At 42.4% G+C, this 16825-nt stretch overlaps 1 protein-coding gene across 2 annotated transcripts in view; it reads left to right on the top strand.

Annotated features, from left to right (window-relative positions):
- The window catches only part of RPH3AL (rabphilin 3A like (without C2 domains)), a 321117-nt gene extending 304679 nt beyond the window's left edge, over window positions 1-16438 (top strand). For both annotated transcript variants that reach the window (XM_066575908.1, XM_066575900.1), the window contains exon 9: window positions 15223-16438. In XM_066575908.1, coding sequence (XP_066432005.1) covers window positions 15223-15257 — 35 coding nt within the window. In that variant the 3' untranslated portion in view covers window positions 15258-16438. The remainder of the gene's footprint in view (window positions 1-15222) is intronic.
- Window positions 16439-16825: the final 387 nt, after the last annotated feature.

Below are 16825 nucleotides of genomic sequence, written 5' to 3'. Positions count from 1 at the left end.
GTATAAGCCGAGACAATAAGTTTCACCACAAAAAACTGGGAAAACTTATTGACTCGAGTATAAGCCGAGCTATACTCAAGTATATACTAGGAGAAAAAAAACCTTCATACTCACCTCCCAGCCGGCATCTGTGTCTGTGTGACAAGCTGCCATCCCCGCCGTCCTCTCTGCTCGGCTCTGTCAGTGGTGTGTAAGTAAGCACTGTGATTGGATTGAGCGCCAGCCAATCACAGCTGGCGCTCGATCCAATCACAGCGCTTACTTACACAGCACTGACGGCAGGGGATTTGAAAGCAGAGCAGGGAGATGACAGCGGGGAGAATTCTAAAGCAGCTTGATTGGCTGTGAATGATTGAGCATTGTCTGTGATTGGATGACGCTCCATCCAATCACAGCTCTTACTTTCACAGCGCTCACGGCGGGGGGTGACAGAGCTGAGCAAAGAGGACGGCGGGGGATAGCAGTGGAGAGAATTCAGGCAGCCTGCAGCACCACCACCGGAGAAACAGACGCTGGCTGTGAGGGGAGTATGGAGGTTTTTTTTTTAAGCCTTCCCTGACTCGAGTATAAGCCGAGGGGGGCTTTTTCAGCACAAAAAAATGTGCTGAAAAACTAGGCTTATACTTGAGTATATACAGTAAGTCTCCTTACTCACCTCCTAGGTTTCTCATCACACGCCATGTAGGTGCTCTCCTTACGGAGAGATGATACCCTTCCTGATTTCTGCTGTTCTCTCCTTGTATTCTTAACCAAACAGTTTCTACAGAACTACCATGCTCTGAAGCTTGAATCTCTGTGGAGATATATGCATTCCTATCATACAATGCAATACCTCCTCCTCTTTTATTAGGTCTGTTTCTTATAAGTAAGTTGTATTCTTCAAGCCTTGTATTCCCATGATGTGTATCATTCCACCAAGTTTCTGTGATGCCTATGAAATCATATTTCTCTTCCTGTGTTAGGAGCTCTAATTCTCATTGTTTGCTTCCTATGCTCTGTGCATTTGTGTAGAAACATTTTAGTTTGTGATCGGTGTCTCTTGCTCATATACTTTCCTTCTACATTTTTTGTATTTGTACTTTCTTACCACTTCTAGTAGCAAGGTTCTCAATTATATTCAGTAGCTAAATAGTTTTGCCTGGCCTTCATTTCCCCTTTCATATTGTTCTCGTCTCTAGAAATCCAAATCTTTGCTGACAGCACCATCGACATAGCCAGTTGTTCACCCCTAGAATCCTGTTACATCTCCTTATTCCATCCATCCACTAGCAGGTTGGATGAAAAGACTACCCGTGCTCCGAGTTCTTTCACTTTCCTGACGAGGTCTTCAAAGTCTCTGCAGATAGTTGCAAGGTGATTTTTGCAGTGTCATTTGTCCCTGTATTAGTAGGAATAGGTTGTGGTGTGTAGAACTGAAGAGTCTTGATAGACTGTCAGATGCATCTTTGATTTGTGCACCTGGAAGTCAGCACACCTCTCATGAGGTTACGTCAGGAATAGGGGCAGCTTTCAGCAGACCTTTCAATAGGGTATCCTCCATAACCCCCACTCTCCTTTTCTTCTTCGCAACAACACTTCTTTTTCTACATCCAGAGGAGTGCTTACTAGACTTTTCTTTGTGGACAAATTCATTTCTTGATGTAACTCTTCGTTGTTCTCCTGCATGAGAGCCTGATGCTGGTTCCTGAGCAGTTTGGGAGCTCACTGACTCCTTCTGCTTCTTCTTCCACTCCTCTGCCGGCACACTGAAAATGTATTTTCTTTCAACATTCTGAAGTTACTTCTGCTCTGTCCATGAAATCCTCATCTTTCTTAATGAAATTCAATGTAGCTATTCTCTCCTGAAGACTTTGTACCTTTTCCTCTAGTACAAGTTTGCATTTCTAACAGATAAAGTTTGGCTTTTCCTCTGGTAAATCTGTAAAAATATAGCATCTTGCAGCTCACCATATGGCTACTCTCTCATTCGATGTTGCACACTAGTCAGTAAATGTCCACTTTCAAACTTCTACAAGTCAAGAATTCTCGTAATGATATTTAACCTATATCAATGGTGATGTCCTCAGAGCAGCTAAACCTGGCTAAACCCAGCAATCGTCCCACTCACAGCAACTGTTCCCTATCCCAGAAATTATCTTCCTGGACCTCCGAGCCCTGGTCTGTAGTAATAATCACCTTATATACTGCATACATTGATTGAGAAGAAGAAAGGAGAACAGATATTGTCCTTGGACAGATTTGAACCAAGGACCCCAGAACTGCAAGGCAACAATGCTAACCACTGAGCCACATTAGACCACCATGTTATCCTATCACTCTAAACTTTACCTGTTGTGTCTACTTGTTCATAATACTCTGCCTGGTCTTCACACAATACAGTAGTATGGTGTTTTTTTAATGCTCAAATTCTATTTTTTTCAGCTTTACTGTAAGGCAATCAACATTTTTGTTTCAACTCTATTTACATAATCTGTAAGCCTTTTGCAATATCCCTTACTACTGCTTTGTATGCACACCATAACATATGATCTGATTCTCCTCCATTATCATTAAGAGCAAAAAAATATTTATTTGCTTTGTATTTCATTTAAAGACTTTTCTTTCCTCAGCAATATTTTTTTTAATTGCCAAAGCTTCCACAGATTCCTCCAATTCTTGCACTCTAGTGTCACAGGAGCTTGGTCTGACCAAACTCTAGATAGTATACAAGGTGTCTGTACATCATTAATTAGTGGAGAATTAATCTGAAAATAATTCTTGCATATCTTATGTAGCAGAGAAAAATGTGTAATATTTCTTTGTATTATGCAGATATCACCAAATGTCATGCAATCATGATTCTATAAGAACCTTTTTAAGCTTATACCCAATTTGTAATTTCTTAGAAACATCTAAATTACAATACGGTACTATATTGATGTCACCCACTAAAACAGTGTGACATTTAATAACCTAATTGTGTCAGTATGCACCAAATATTACATTTATTTTGAGCTCTATTACTTTAAGTCTATAGACATTTACCAAAGTAAAATTCATATTATTAATCTGTCGAATGAATATAATACAGTATATCTACCTGAAGGGCCCACCATACTCCCTGCAAGGTATCGATTTTGCGGAGACTAATTTATCAACATTCAATCTATTTTGTGTTACTTTATTTCAAAATCCCTCATCTAGAAAAAAAAAGAGAGGGAAAGAATAAAAAATGAAAGGAAGAAAGTAAAAGAGCAATAGAAAAAAAAACACCTACAGTGTACTCTGCAGTGTTTCCCAGCAGCCACTATATACTTAGGCCTCATGTCCACTGAGAAATTCGGGCCCGCACGGATTCTCCATGCAGAATCCCGCTGCGGTTCCTTCCTTTCCCACAGACATGAGGCCAGAAAATCGATTATACTTACCTCTTCGGACGCTGCAGGTCTTCCCTCCGTCGCAGCCGGATCTTCTTTCTTCGGCCCTGCGGATGTGCTCGGCACGCCGGTAACGTGCCGTACACACTTTTTCTTTTTTAACCCCTGCTTTCCCGCAGTCTGCGGCACGGACGTAGTGACAGCTGCGTCTGGGCCATGGGACCGGACGGCTTCCGTAGGCTTCAATAAAAGCCACGGGAGCCATCCATGCTGGAAAACTGCATGAAATAAAGCATGCTGCAGGTGATTTCCCGCACAAGCGATCTGTGCGCCAGGGAAAAACGACATCCGCAGGTATTTGATTACTTGTGGGTGTCCAATGATTTCCTGTGGGCACGGATCACACGTGCGGGAGACCCATGCGGTTTTAGTAATTCCACTTTCCTCGTGGACATTGGGCCTTATAGCGAGCTTATTCCAAGGCAGAGAGCAGAAAAAGAAAACAAGAAACAGAGACTTTCAATTATCTTCAGAATATTGCATATCTATACTCTTAAAAAAACATCAATTAACGCTTTTTTTTTTTTTGCATTCTAAATTTAGCTTTGCCAGAAAACTTAACACCAAACCGCCTTATGTGATCTGATGGCAACAATCCCCAGGTTACATAGTAGTCTCTTGCCGTTTTAAGGTCCATACAATGGTACATTTCCATCTCAACTTAACCCCTTACCCTCCAAACCACTTTTGTCTTATGTGACCAAGCCCAATTTTGTGGCTTGCTCAAACCTGACATGCTTCACTTTCTGTGTTAATAACTTGGAATGCTATTACATATTCAAGTGATTGTGAGATTTTTTTTCGTGGCACGTCTTACTTTATATCCATGGTAAATTTTGGTTAGTACGTTTTGCGTTTATTTTACAAAATTAAATTAACATCTTTCAAAATTTGACAATTTCTTCTTGTAACTCATATTAAACACAAAATAGTTAATATTTACCACGTTATATTACCATTATTTTTTTCCATTATTATTTATTTTGTCTGGACATAACAATGATTATAAATATAGCAGCGGTTTTTCAAATTTGGAGGAATATTCGCAAACTCAATTTTTTCCACAGCCATCACATACCTGGAAACCATGCGGATTGGTCTCCAGGCAAAGCTCTTTAATCTCAGCTGTCATCAGACACTAAAGATCACAGAGTTAAGGCCCGTTTACACGCAACGATTATCGCTCAAAATTCAGTCAAACGACCGCAAATGAGCGATCATCGTTGTGTGTAAACGCTGCCATCATTCTATCTCTTAAGATGAGCTTAAAATCTATCGTTCAGCCAGAGAGAGATAACAGGGAACGCACGCTGTGTCCGGCACGGGACTCGGAAATAACATTGTATTCTGCTGACAGCCCATGCATGAACAATGGAGCTATGTGCAGAGCTCAGACCACATGCTGTGCTCTGCAAACTGCTCCCAGTGGCCCTTTTACACGCAAATGAAGATGATAAAGTGTTAATGGACATTAGTAACACTTTATGCAAAATGATCGCTAAAACTGTCAATCTTTCAATCGTTTGAAAGATTGTCTTTGTGTGTAAATGAGCCTTTACTGCTCAGTCGGGACACTATGGTAATTCTCTGCAAGGGTATTTTAAAATGTCAGATAGATGAGGACTGGCTTATATAGTCTATGGGCAGTCCTGAAGTAGTTAACATGAAAGCCCTAGGTATACCTAATATTTACCATTTTTAGAGCTACTGCCACTCCTTTAAATTCTCTCCTTCTTGCCGGAGTCATCAGTGATAAGTTTAGGAACACATTTTAAGCTTATTAATACCTCTTATTGTTTTCATAAAATTATACTTTAAAGGGTTTTTGTTATAAAAAAAAATAAAGTAAAATAATATTTGCCTATTCCTCCCCCGCCAGTCTTTTTACCGCATCTTCTCCTCCCTGATCTTCTCCTAGCTCCTGCAGTCCCCCGACACCTCACCTCCAGCAGGCCGGATCCTCTTCTTCCTGTGATGAAGCATACATTGCCGGCATTCTGCTTCCTGCAGGGCAATGTACGCAGTCACTAGTGATGTAGTGTTCACTGCCTAGCAGGGACTGCTGAGCTATTGCCAAAATTGCGCATGCGCCCTGTCTCACAACGATAGTATATGAACACTCGTGGCAAGACAGTGTGCATGTGCATTCTCGGCAATAGCTTGCAGTGAACATTACGTCATTAGTTATGTAATGTACATTGACCTGCAGGAAGGAGAATGCTGAGAGTAGACACCCCATAACAGGAAGAAGAACATCCGGCCTGCTGGAGGTGAAATGACCCAGGGGACTGGAGGAGCCAGGAGAAGATCATCAGTAAGAAGACTCACGGGGAAGGAATAGGTAAGATTTTATTTTTTTTAATTTTTTTTTAACAGGGAGGTTGGGGCCCTTCACCTTTTTTTAACGTATGAACACTGTCTTTTTTAAAATGCAATTATGTTGCTTCTGGGTGAACCACTAACATAACTTCCTATACATATCAAACAAACTATAACAAACTGAGATGTTCATTAACCGGGCAGTGTTCCCTTGACTGCAATCTTCTACATCCATTCATCTGTTTGCTTTAACTTCTTTTTCCAATTTTGCTGCAAATTCCCGGAAAACACTATAATTTCCTACCATTGTGGTAGTTTTTCCTCTACTACTGTGGTTGTCGAAACTGGAGAGATCTTTTTTGATAGCTAAGACCATCTCTTTAAAAAAAAAATCTATCTGTAAAGATTTATGAAATCAATTAAACATTCTTTCCATCATTGCTTTTGTGACTCCTGTGCTTAGTGTTGAATAGCTGTTTCTGGGGGTGACTCCAGGGGTGCATCTCCCTGTGCGCTTCATTCCTCTTCAAAATAATCAGTCATTTTGGACATTTTCCCCTCGTGCTTTTATCTCTGCCTTTTGTTCATTTTTCACATTCATCTTTAGCATGCGTTTCTAACGTTAATCAAAGAGAAAGTTCTTATAATACAGTTTGAAATTGAAGTTTATAGATCTACAAGTCTACCATACTACAAATTTCACAGCAGCATAGTAATAATTAAGCAGTGTCTCAAAAAGCTAGAAGTTAATATCCAACACTCTTAATAGTCGAGCACGTTCTTACGCCCGTCTCAAAACCTTGCTGTTAATTTAGGTTAGTAGCAATTCATATCCATCCATGCCAGGATTAGCAGAGCAGAGGGTCTCAATTTGTTCACCATAGACACCATTGAAAAATAGAGCTGAGCAAAAAAAAGAACACCTGCTTTAAATAGATAAATGTAAAAGGGAAAGTATTAAGATGTTGAAATAGTTAGTTAGTGGAAGGTGCACAATGGGCATCCATCCAACCCACTAAACTGTATTCTCCTTTGAACAAGCAAGCAACAACAGTTTTTTTATCATTTCAATTGATTAATTTTTCCTCCTTCAGATTACCATTTTGCAGAGGCCCATTTCATATTCATAGTTTATATTTCAAGTGTATTGCTCAAGTAATTTCCTTCAGCCACGCAGATGTTGTCCTTCAGCCTCACAAGAACATGCCAGGCAGCCTCTGTGTTACCACATATATTCCATATGCTCCAGCAGTATGACTACATTATAGTTTCCAATGCTTTCAATAATTTACCTTTTTTTAAAAAATTTTTTTCAATTTACGTTATTACAATAATACAGTATAGTGGCGGTTTTACTGTTAATGCCTGTTTCTAGTAGTACCAATTGCTTTTCACTGATATGATCCCCTTTAAAATGTAACTTTTATTAAATTATTTAAAATAAATGGAGCCCCATAGACATACGAGACGAGAAGAACATAACGACACACAAAACATATATATCCCTGGTCCTATAGGATAGAGGAAAATACACTAAAAGGGACTTAATTAGAGATGAGCGAACGTACTCGTCCGAGCTTGATACTCGTTCGAGTATTAGCGTGTTCGAGATGCTCATTACTAGAGGCGAGTACCACGCGATGTTCGAGTTACTTTCACTTTCATCTCTGAGACGTTAGCGCGCTTTTCTGGCCAATAGAAAGACAGGGAAGGCATTACAACTTCCCCCTGCGACGTTCAAGCCCTATACCACCCCCCTGCAGTGAGCGGCTGGCGAGATCAGGTGTCACCCGAGTATATAAATCGGCCCCTCCCGCGGCTCGCCACAGATTTATTCTGACATAGAGGAGGGAAAGTGCTGTTGGTGCCGGAGCTGCTATAGGGAGAGTGTTAGGAGTATTTTAGGCTTCAAGAACCCCAACGGTCCTTCTTAGGGCCACATCTAACCGTGTGCAGTAGTGTGGAGGCTGCTTTTTGCAGTGTTGCACATTTTTTTTTTTTGTATATCGGCCGTGCAGAGCATTGCGCCCTGCAGTAATTATACATACTCCAGGGCCAGTAGTGGTGAGGCAGGGACAGAAGACATATATTTATTGAATATAGGCAGTGGGCCTTTCCAAAAACATTTGGGGAAAAAAATCTATTTGGGCTGCCTGTGACTGTCCTCAGTGTACTGGGTCTGTGCTGGGTGTAGTTGTCCTCCTAATTCATACGCAGCCAGCTAAGTGTTACAGCAGGCTTGCGCAAAATTATTTCCTGGCTCTGCTGTGCATTCGGTAAGCGAAGTCAGCCTCCAACCACAGGCCAATAAGCGGCACATTTAATTACAGCGTTCTGTTTCTGCACTACTGGTAATACACCATGCTGAGGGGTAGGGGTAGGCCTAGAGGACGTGGACGCGGGCGAGGACGCGGAGGCCCAAGTCAGGGTGTGGGCACAGGTCGAGCCAGTGCAGTGGCCAGGGGTAGAGGCAGGGCCAGACCGAATAATCCACCAACTGTTTCCCAAAGCGCCCCCTCGCGCCATGCCACCCTGCAGAGGTCAAGGTGCTCTACGGTGTGGCAGTTTTTCACAGAGACGCCTGACGACCGACGAACAGTGGTGTGCAACCTTTGTCGTGCCAAGATCAGCTAGGCAGCCACCACCACCAGCATGCGCAGGCATATGATGGCCAAGCACCCCACAAGGTGGGACGAAGGCCGTTCACCACTGCCTCTCCCCCTGTGCCCCAACCTGCCACTGAGATCCAACCCCCCTCTGAGGACACAGGCACTACCATCTCCTGGCCTGCACCCACACCCTCACCTCCGCTGTCCTCGGCCCCATCCAGCAATGTCTCTCAGCGCAGCGTCCAGACGTCGCTAGCGCCACTGTTTGAGCGCAAGCGCAAGTACGCCGCCACGCACCCGCACGCTCAAGCGTTAAACATGCACATTGCCAAATTGATCAGCCTGGAGATGCTGCCGTATAGGCTTGTGGAAACGGAGGCTTTCAAAAGCATGATGGCGGCGGCGGCCCCGCGCTACTCGGTTCCCAGTTGCCACTACTTTTCCCGATGTGCCGTCCCAGCCCTGCACGACCACGTCTCCCGCAACATTGTACGCGCCCTCACCAACGCGGTTACTGCCAAGGTCCACTTAACAACGGACACGTGGACAAGCACAGGCGGGCAGGGCCACTATATCTCCCTGACGGCACATTGGGTGAATTTAGTAGAGGCTGGGACTGAGTCAGAGCCTGGGACCGCTCACGTCCTACCCACCCCCAGAATTGCGGGCCCCAGCTCGGTGCTGGTATCTGCGGCGGTGTATGCTTCCTCCACTAAACCACCCTCCTCCTCCTCCAACGCAACCTCTGTCTCGCAATCAAGATGTGTCAGCAGCAGCAGCACGTCGCCAGCAGTCGGTGTCGCGGCGTGGCACACAGCGGTGGGCAAGCGTCAGCAGGCTGTGCTGAAACTACTCAGCTTAGGAGAGAAGAGGCACACGGCCCAAAAACTGCTGCAGGGTCTGACAGAGCAGACCGACCGCTGGCTTGCGCCGCTGAGCCTCCAACCGGGCATGGTCGTGTGTGACAACGGCCGTAACCTGGTGGCGGCTCTGCAGCTCGGCAGCCTCACGCACGTGCCATGCCTGGCCCATGTCTTTAATTTGGTGGTTCAGTGCTTTCTGAAAAGCTACCCACACTTGTCATACCTGCTCGGAAAGGTGCGCCAGGTCAGCGCACATTTCCGCAAGTCCAAGACGGACGCTGCCACCCTGCGGACCCTGCAACATCGGTTTAATCTGCCAGTGCACCGACTGCTGTGCGACGTGCCCACACGGTGGAACTCTACGCTCCACATGTTGGCCAGGCTCTATGAACAGCGTAGAGCTATAGTGGAATACCAACTCCAACATGGGCGGCGTAGTGGGAGTCAGCCTCCTCAATTCTTTACAGAAGAGTGGGCCTGGTTGGCAGACATCTGCCAGGTCCTTGGAAACTTTGAGGAGTCTACCCAGGTGGTGAGCGGGGATGCTGCAATCATTAGCATCACCATTCCTCTGCTATGCCTCTTAAGAAGTTCCCTGCAAAGCATAAAGGCAGACACTTTGCACTCGGAAACGGAGGCGTGGGAAGACAGTATGTCGTTGGATAGTCAGAGCACCCTCATGTCTATATCTCAGCGCGTTGAGGAGGAGGAGGAGGGGGAGGAGCATGAGAAGGAGGGGGAAGAGACGGCTTTGCCCGCTGCTGAGGGTACACATGCTGCTTGCCTGTCATCCTTTCAGCGTGTATGGGCTGAGGAGGAAGAGGAGGAGGATCCTGAAAGTGATCTTCCTAGTGAGGACAGCCATGTGTTGCGTACAGGTACCCTGGCACACATGGCTGACTTCATGTTAGGATGCCTTTCTCGTGACCCTCGCGTTACACGCATTCTGGCCATTACGGATTACTGGGTGTACACACTGCTCGACCCACGGTATAAGGAGAACCTTTCCACTCTCATTCCCGAAGAGGAAAGGGGTTCGAGAATGATGCTATGCCACAGGGCGCTGGTGGACAAGCTGATGGTAAACTTCCCATCCGACAGCGCTAGTGGCAGAAGGCGCAGTTCCGAGGGCCAGGTAGCAGAGGAGGCGCAGAGATCAGGCAGCATGTACAGCGCAGGCAGGGGAACAATCTCCAAGGCCTTTGCCAGCTTTATGGCCCCCCAGCAAGACTGTGTCACCGCGCTGCAATTGAGTGCTGTAAATTTTTTCTTAAATACACAAAGAGAAGACATACAGTTAAATCACAAGCAAACATCACTTCTAGTTCTATTTATCTCAACCATTATTTGGTCAGAGTGACAGGGATCATATTCAATAAACTCTGTACATCTATTAAAGGTTCCTGATGAATCAATCATATGACCGAAACGCGTCGAACTTACTTGAACCTACTTTATCTATCTGAATCGAACCAACGGTTCTTATTGAACCTACTTTATTTCTTATAATTAAAACCTAACATCCTTGTCGAGAACCTATTTCGTATAGGACAATCAAATCCACAAATCTACTTCGGCCAGAAGTTTCGGTTTTAATTCTATAGGGACACCAGTAAGCCCTAATAGGCTTTCATATTGGAAGCTGGTCACAAGTGCTATTAACCAGCTAGTACTAACCTCGGGTCGTTTAGGTACGTGTTGGTATGCTAGATTTAAAAATTTTCTTCTGGATATAGTACCATAAGTTATCCAGAAATATTTTATCTGGATTTCCTGCAACCTACTAATACGCACACTACCAGAACCTCCTATCATTTGGGGAGGTCCAGTGGTATACCTATTCCTTATAGTCCCGCCGGTCCTTGAAGGATTAAGTCCCTTTTAGTGTATTTTCCTCTATCCTACAGGACCAGGGATATATATGTTTTGTGTGTCGTTATGTTCTTCTCGTCTTGTATGTCTATGGGGCACCATGTATTTTAAATTTAATAAAAGTTACATTTTAAAGGGGATCATATCAGTGAGTAGCTTTTGACGTTTTGTTGATCCCTCTGCCTCAGTGATTAGTAGTACCAATTGCAGCCAATCACAAAACCTCCTCAGACAAGAACACCAGCACCATGACAATATCAGACATCAAAATCTTGAGATCCCAGGTATCCCAGACACAATTAGCTGTCCTTTGCTGCCTCTCCCTCCAGTTACATAGGAAGGTATAGAGATAAAGAAAAGGAAAAAATAGGGCTCCTGCGCTACTTTATATGGAACAGGGACCGAATCTTTTTTTAAAAAGAGTTGCAGCGGTCAGTAATGATTAATAATAAAAACATTTATTAAACATAACAATTTAAGGTCACAGCCTTATATAAAAAGTATATAGATACTTGCAATGCGAAATATTTTTATTATTAATCATTACTGACCGCTGCAACTCTTTTTAAAAAAAGATTCGGTCCCTGTTCCATATAAAGTAGCGCAGGAGCCCTATTTTTTCCTTTTCTTTATCTCTGTGTGATCCGACCTCTTAGGAGGTTCGGATTTTTCTGGGTGACACCTGCAGCTCTCCATTGTAATACAACTCGGTGGATTTTTTGTGAAAGTAAAATGCTATATGCCTGCCTGGATACTAGGTGCTGACATGCTCACCCTAGGGTGTCATGTCTGGCACCAGGTGAGTTGATATAAGTTACCAACTAACATCTGGAAAAGTGGCGCTCTCCTTGACCTCCTTTCCTTACTATTTTATAGGAAGGTATAGTAGATTTAAAATATAACACAGCTTCTGCATCATTCAATAAAGTTCATAGCACTATAAGGGGGAGTAATCCAATTTTTTCTACTTAGTTTTACTTGCATTTGACCCTTTTCCGCCATCAAAAAAGCTATTTGCAGTCTGCAATATCTGTAAGGTCTGTAACATCTGTAATAGCTGCAGATTGAAGTATCTACAGTGATGCCTCGAGTTACAATGACCCCAAGATACAATATTTTCAACATACATTGGTCTTTCTTTCTCCATTGTAACTGGAAATAAGATTCAGCATGTAATGCCACAAGCAATCTGGATCTGCATCACTTGCACTTACTGGAAAAATGTGTGTATGTTCATGTACTTGATAATCCAGTCAATCAGCATGGGAGTTCACTAGTAAGACAACTTGTATTACAGTATAGTGTAGTACTACTTGTCCTGTACTGCCCTATAACTGTACCAGCATGAGGTGCTCCTTCGGGCAGCACGTGAAGGCAGTTCCATGTTATTTTTTTGGTACATGTGTGTACTGTGCAAGACCTTGAAGAAGCTCCTGTCCTGTACATGGAAAGTGCTTTACAACTTACAGCAGCGCTTTCTGATTGTTGCAAATAAGGACTTGATTTATCTGTATTAGTTATCCGCTTCTTTGCCTTTAATCTTCATTTTGTATTATTTTTAGTTGCCATTTTGGGGGCTTTGGAAACCAATTACCAGCTTTTCATAGAGTTATGATTTCAGCATACAATATTTTCAACATACATAGGTCATTCCAGAACCCATTAATAATATACAATCATAGGAAAAACTAAATACACCCTCTTTGAACTTTATGGTTTTACGCATCAGAATGTAATTAAAAAAAACATGTGGTCCTTAGAAGGTCTTAAAATTAGTTAAACACAAGCTCAGATGAACAACAAATGATAGGTTACACCATGTCATTATTTTTTTCACAAAAGCTAGTTAGGTTGACTGGGCGATTGCAACACCTTGTCATATGCACAATGTGCAGTGAGCTGAGTTCTGGGGTGCTCATTCGAGTCCTTCCACATTAGAGTCATTTTAGTAGTCTGTACATATCTATAACATGGAGATAAAATGTGATTCTTTATTAACAAGGCAGTGGTTTGGTATTGGTCTTTATTTGTATAGTGCCAACATATTCTGCACCACTTTACAAATCAGAGCATTCATGTACAGGCAAAATCAGGCATTGCATATAGTGTTACTTTAAAAAACAATTTGAACAATAGGAGTGAGGGCCCTGCTTGCAAAAGGTTACTACGAGAAAATGAGAATGATACAAATGCTTATTCTGCACAATGGTCCAGCCATCTTTCTTTAAATAGGGTAGTAAAGACTAGGTGATTAATCAAATTAATTTGATTAATTCCCTCCTTAGGATTCCCGCAATTGTTTTTACACGGAATCTCAAAATATGATTTTTCATTCTGTCAGTGTACTGTGCTTCCTTAAAAATAGTTACTTACAACATCCCTATGCCAACTCCACCCCTAGCAACATTAGGACAGTGTCTGCTCACTCTTCATAGAATAGGTCCAGTGGGTGCTTGGATGGTGGAGCAAATCCTGGCAAAGGTGCCTTTACTTCTTGCCCAACTCCGTGAGCAGACAAAGCAAGAATTCCCTCTTCCCCACTGCCGTAGCTCCACCAATAAACCTCACCACTATTGTAGTAAGGTTAGCTGGAAGCTCCAAAGAGTGGAGCTGTGGACTGGCATATAAGGGGTGGGGTGAAGCAGAAGCAGAAACTGGATGCCAGCTCAGCAGTTGTGCTTACAGTAAGTTAGCAGAGAATACTGCAGCCACCTGGTCCCTGCCATCTAGGCAGGACTCTTCCATATTAGTTATTTTCTTATAGTTACTGAGTGTTTCTGTCAGTGTAAGAAATGAACTGATGCGACAGGCACCCCATACATTTACCCAACCCTACATGAACCTTTCACAACATGTAATGGGACTGAGTTAGCAGTAAGCCTTGATGCAATACAGAACTAGTGAACCCTTAACTAGTTTTGTGTTGCACCAAGGCTTACCTATTATTTCTATCACCATACATGTTGTGAAAGGTTCATCTAGGGCTGGGTGAATGTGCAGGGTGCCTGTCGCAACACTTCATTTTTAGGGTTTGCTCACACATAGCAAAATTGATGCAGATTTTTTGCTGCTCCACACCAAAATTCATGTCAGAAACCGCATTAAAATCCACAGCATACTTTACCCTTTCAATTGAAAGGGAGAAATCTGATGCGGATCTGTGTCAAAAATCACACCAAACAATATGGATTTTGACATCAATTTTGGTGCAGGTCCAAAACACAAGCCGTAGTTCAAATTTTGCTGCGGATTTTGGTACATATCTGCACCAAATTTCAATAATGCACCCTTACAAGAAAACAGCTAATGCAAAACCTGCCCTGGCTATTTACACATTACAGATATGTGAGAGCTCTGGTCCATCTGACAGTGACACTGATCGAGTGCGGGGCTGGATGGCTTCTGTATCAGCCTATTTGCTGCAGTACTCTGCTAGTCTAGTGCCCCCAATTGCACCTTCAAGTCCCCTTGAGAGACAAAAAAAAGTGTTATAAAAATTTAAACAAAGTTTAATAAATTGCATAAAGAAGAAAAAACATGTTTTTTTCCTACAAAGTACTTTTTATTGAAAAATCAAACATTAGATATTGACACGTTCGTAATAACCAGTACTATAAAAATTTATTCGTTATCCCATGCGCTGAATGTTGTTAAAATGCTAGAATTGCCCAGCCCTAAGGGTAGTATGCATAATGCTGCATGAGACCGTGAACAGTCTGTATCTGTGTACAGCTATAAAATGCCTTTGAGTGCATGGAGTGTGGGGAATAATGCTGGATGATGGAATCGTAGAAGAGGGGTAGATGGAGAAGAATTGGATTTAGAAAATATGATAAGCCCCCCTTAAGAGATGTGATTTTAAGGCATACGTAAACTGTGGGCATTGGGAACTGACCTGATTGTCTGGCGAAGCACATTCCAGAGAACTGGTGCAGCTCAGGAGAAATGTTGAAGGCATGAGTGGGTCAAAAAATACATTTTGAATCCTTACTGCACCTCTGAGCTTGAGACAGAAACGTTTTGTGTTTGAGGTACAGTTCCTACTGCCCTGTGTTATGCTTTCAATAAACTTTCAAGCTGCCCTTATATGTTGAAATAAAGAATTCTAATGTAATGTCTTGTGGTTTTTTTCCCCCCATTAAGGTAAATATCGAGGAAAACTGAATCTACGTCGCTGACAGCATAGAAGTGGGAGAAATATTCGTTGGAACTGAGAAATGTTGTACCTTATAACCAACTGCAACTTTCTAGATGCTATCAGACAATCCATCATGAAGTACAGGTGTATAGATAGTGTCTTTTGTAAGCTCTTTCAGCCATTAGTTTTTGCATTTAACTATTTCAACATGATGTGTGCTTGTTAACGAACTGTATGCAATACATATTGTTTATGAAATTGTATGTTTTAGAATATTAGAGTTTTGACTGTTGTGAAAATTGTACATTTGTTTATACAGCTAAACTGTTTGAGTAATTGTATGTTTCTGTATATTTTATTGATCAAACCCCTGAAATGACTGTAGGCATTAAGACAACTACGAAACTCACTTTTTTTCAATACTTATTTGTACACACACACACACTAAAATTTAGGTCTCTCTACTCTATTTCTTTGGTCTTTACAGAGTAGGAGATCACCTGGGAACATAACAGGAAGGCAGACAATCTTATTCCAGGTTTACACCTGCAATACAATGATATATCCACTTCATTGGGCCCTACAGATCTGGCTTTTTTTACAAAATTTATTTCAGGGGGAGGTTCACTGTGACAACTTTTTCTATTGCTGAACTGAAGAAGTGATACAGGAAAGCATAGATGCAGTAATTACAAGACTCAGTCTCACTTTTCCTTCAATCCCAACACCCTGAACCCAATTAAAAAAAAAAAAAAAACTACACAGGACTAAATATGGGAAATAGGTAGAGAATTGGGAAATTTTGAGTAGATACTGGATTTACCCGACACTCTGCTAATCCATATCATTTACATATTTCTGAATATTTAGCTTGTTACTTGTTAATATAATTCAATTTTACCATATTTGAAGTACATTTTAATTACATTTTCAGTTATAAAAGAGTTTTTTATTTTGTGGCAAACCTTTATATTCCAAACCTATATTCTTTTACTATGTATCTACACTGATGGATTTTTGAAACGTGACAAAACCACTTCATGAACTGTCTCGAATAATTCAAACGTTGTATTACTCAGTGTATAAAATGTTGTTACTGTACCGTATATACCGGCGTATAGGACAACTTTTGAACCCCCAAAAATCTGCTCTGAAGTCGGGGGTCGTCTTATACGCCGGTAATACAAAAAAAAGAAAGTGTCAAAAAAAATAAAAAATCATTACTCCCCCGACGTTCTGCGGCGCTGCTGCAGGCTGTCGCTCCCTCCTGGTCCCCGGCAGAGCATTGCTTTCTGAATGCGGGGCTTGAAATCCCCGCCTTCAGAAAGCTAATACTGTGATTGGCTAACACACGCCGTCAGCCAATCACAGCCATTCAATGACATCATTGAATGGCTGTGATTGGCTGATGGCACACGTGTGTTAGCCAATCACAGCCATTCAATGATGTCATTGAATGGCTGTGATTGGCTGAAGGCACGTGTGTTTTAGCCAATCACAGCTTTCAATGATGTCATTGAATGGCTGTGATTGGCTGACGGCATGTGTTAGCCAATCACAGTATTAGCTTTCTGGAGGCGGGGATTTCAAGCCCAGCGTCCAGAAAGC

Source organism: Eleutherodactylus coqui, chromosome 1 (genome assembly GCF_035609145.1).
Source record: "Eleutherodactylus coqui strain aEleCoq1 chromosome 1, aEleCoq1.hap1, whole genome shotgun sequence".
Taxonomy (NCBI): domain Eukaryota; kingdom Metazoa; phylum Chordata; class Amphibia; order Anura; family Eleutherodactylidae; genus Eleutherodactylus; species Eleutherodactylus coqui.
Note: the sequence above shows the minus strand (reverse complement) of the source record. Positions and strands in the feature narration are given on the sequence as shown.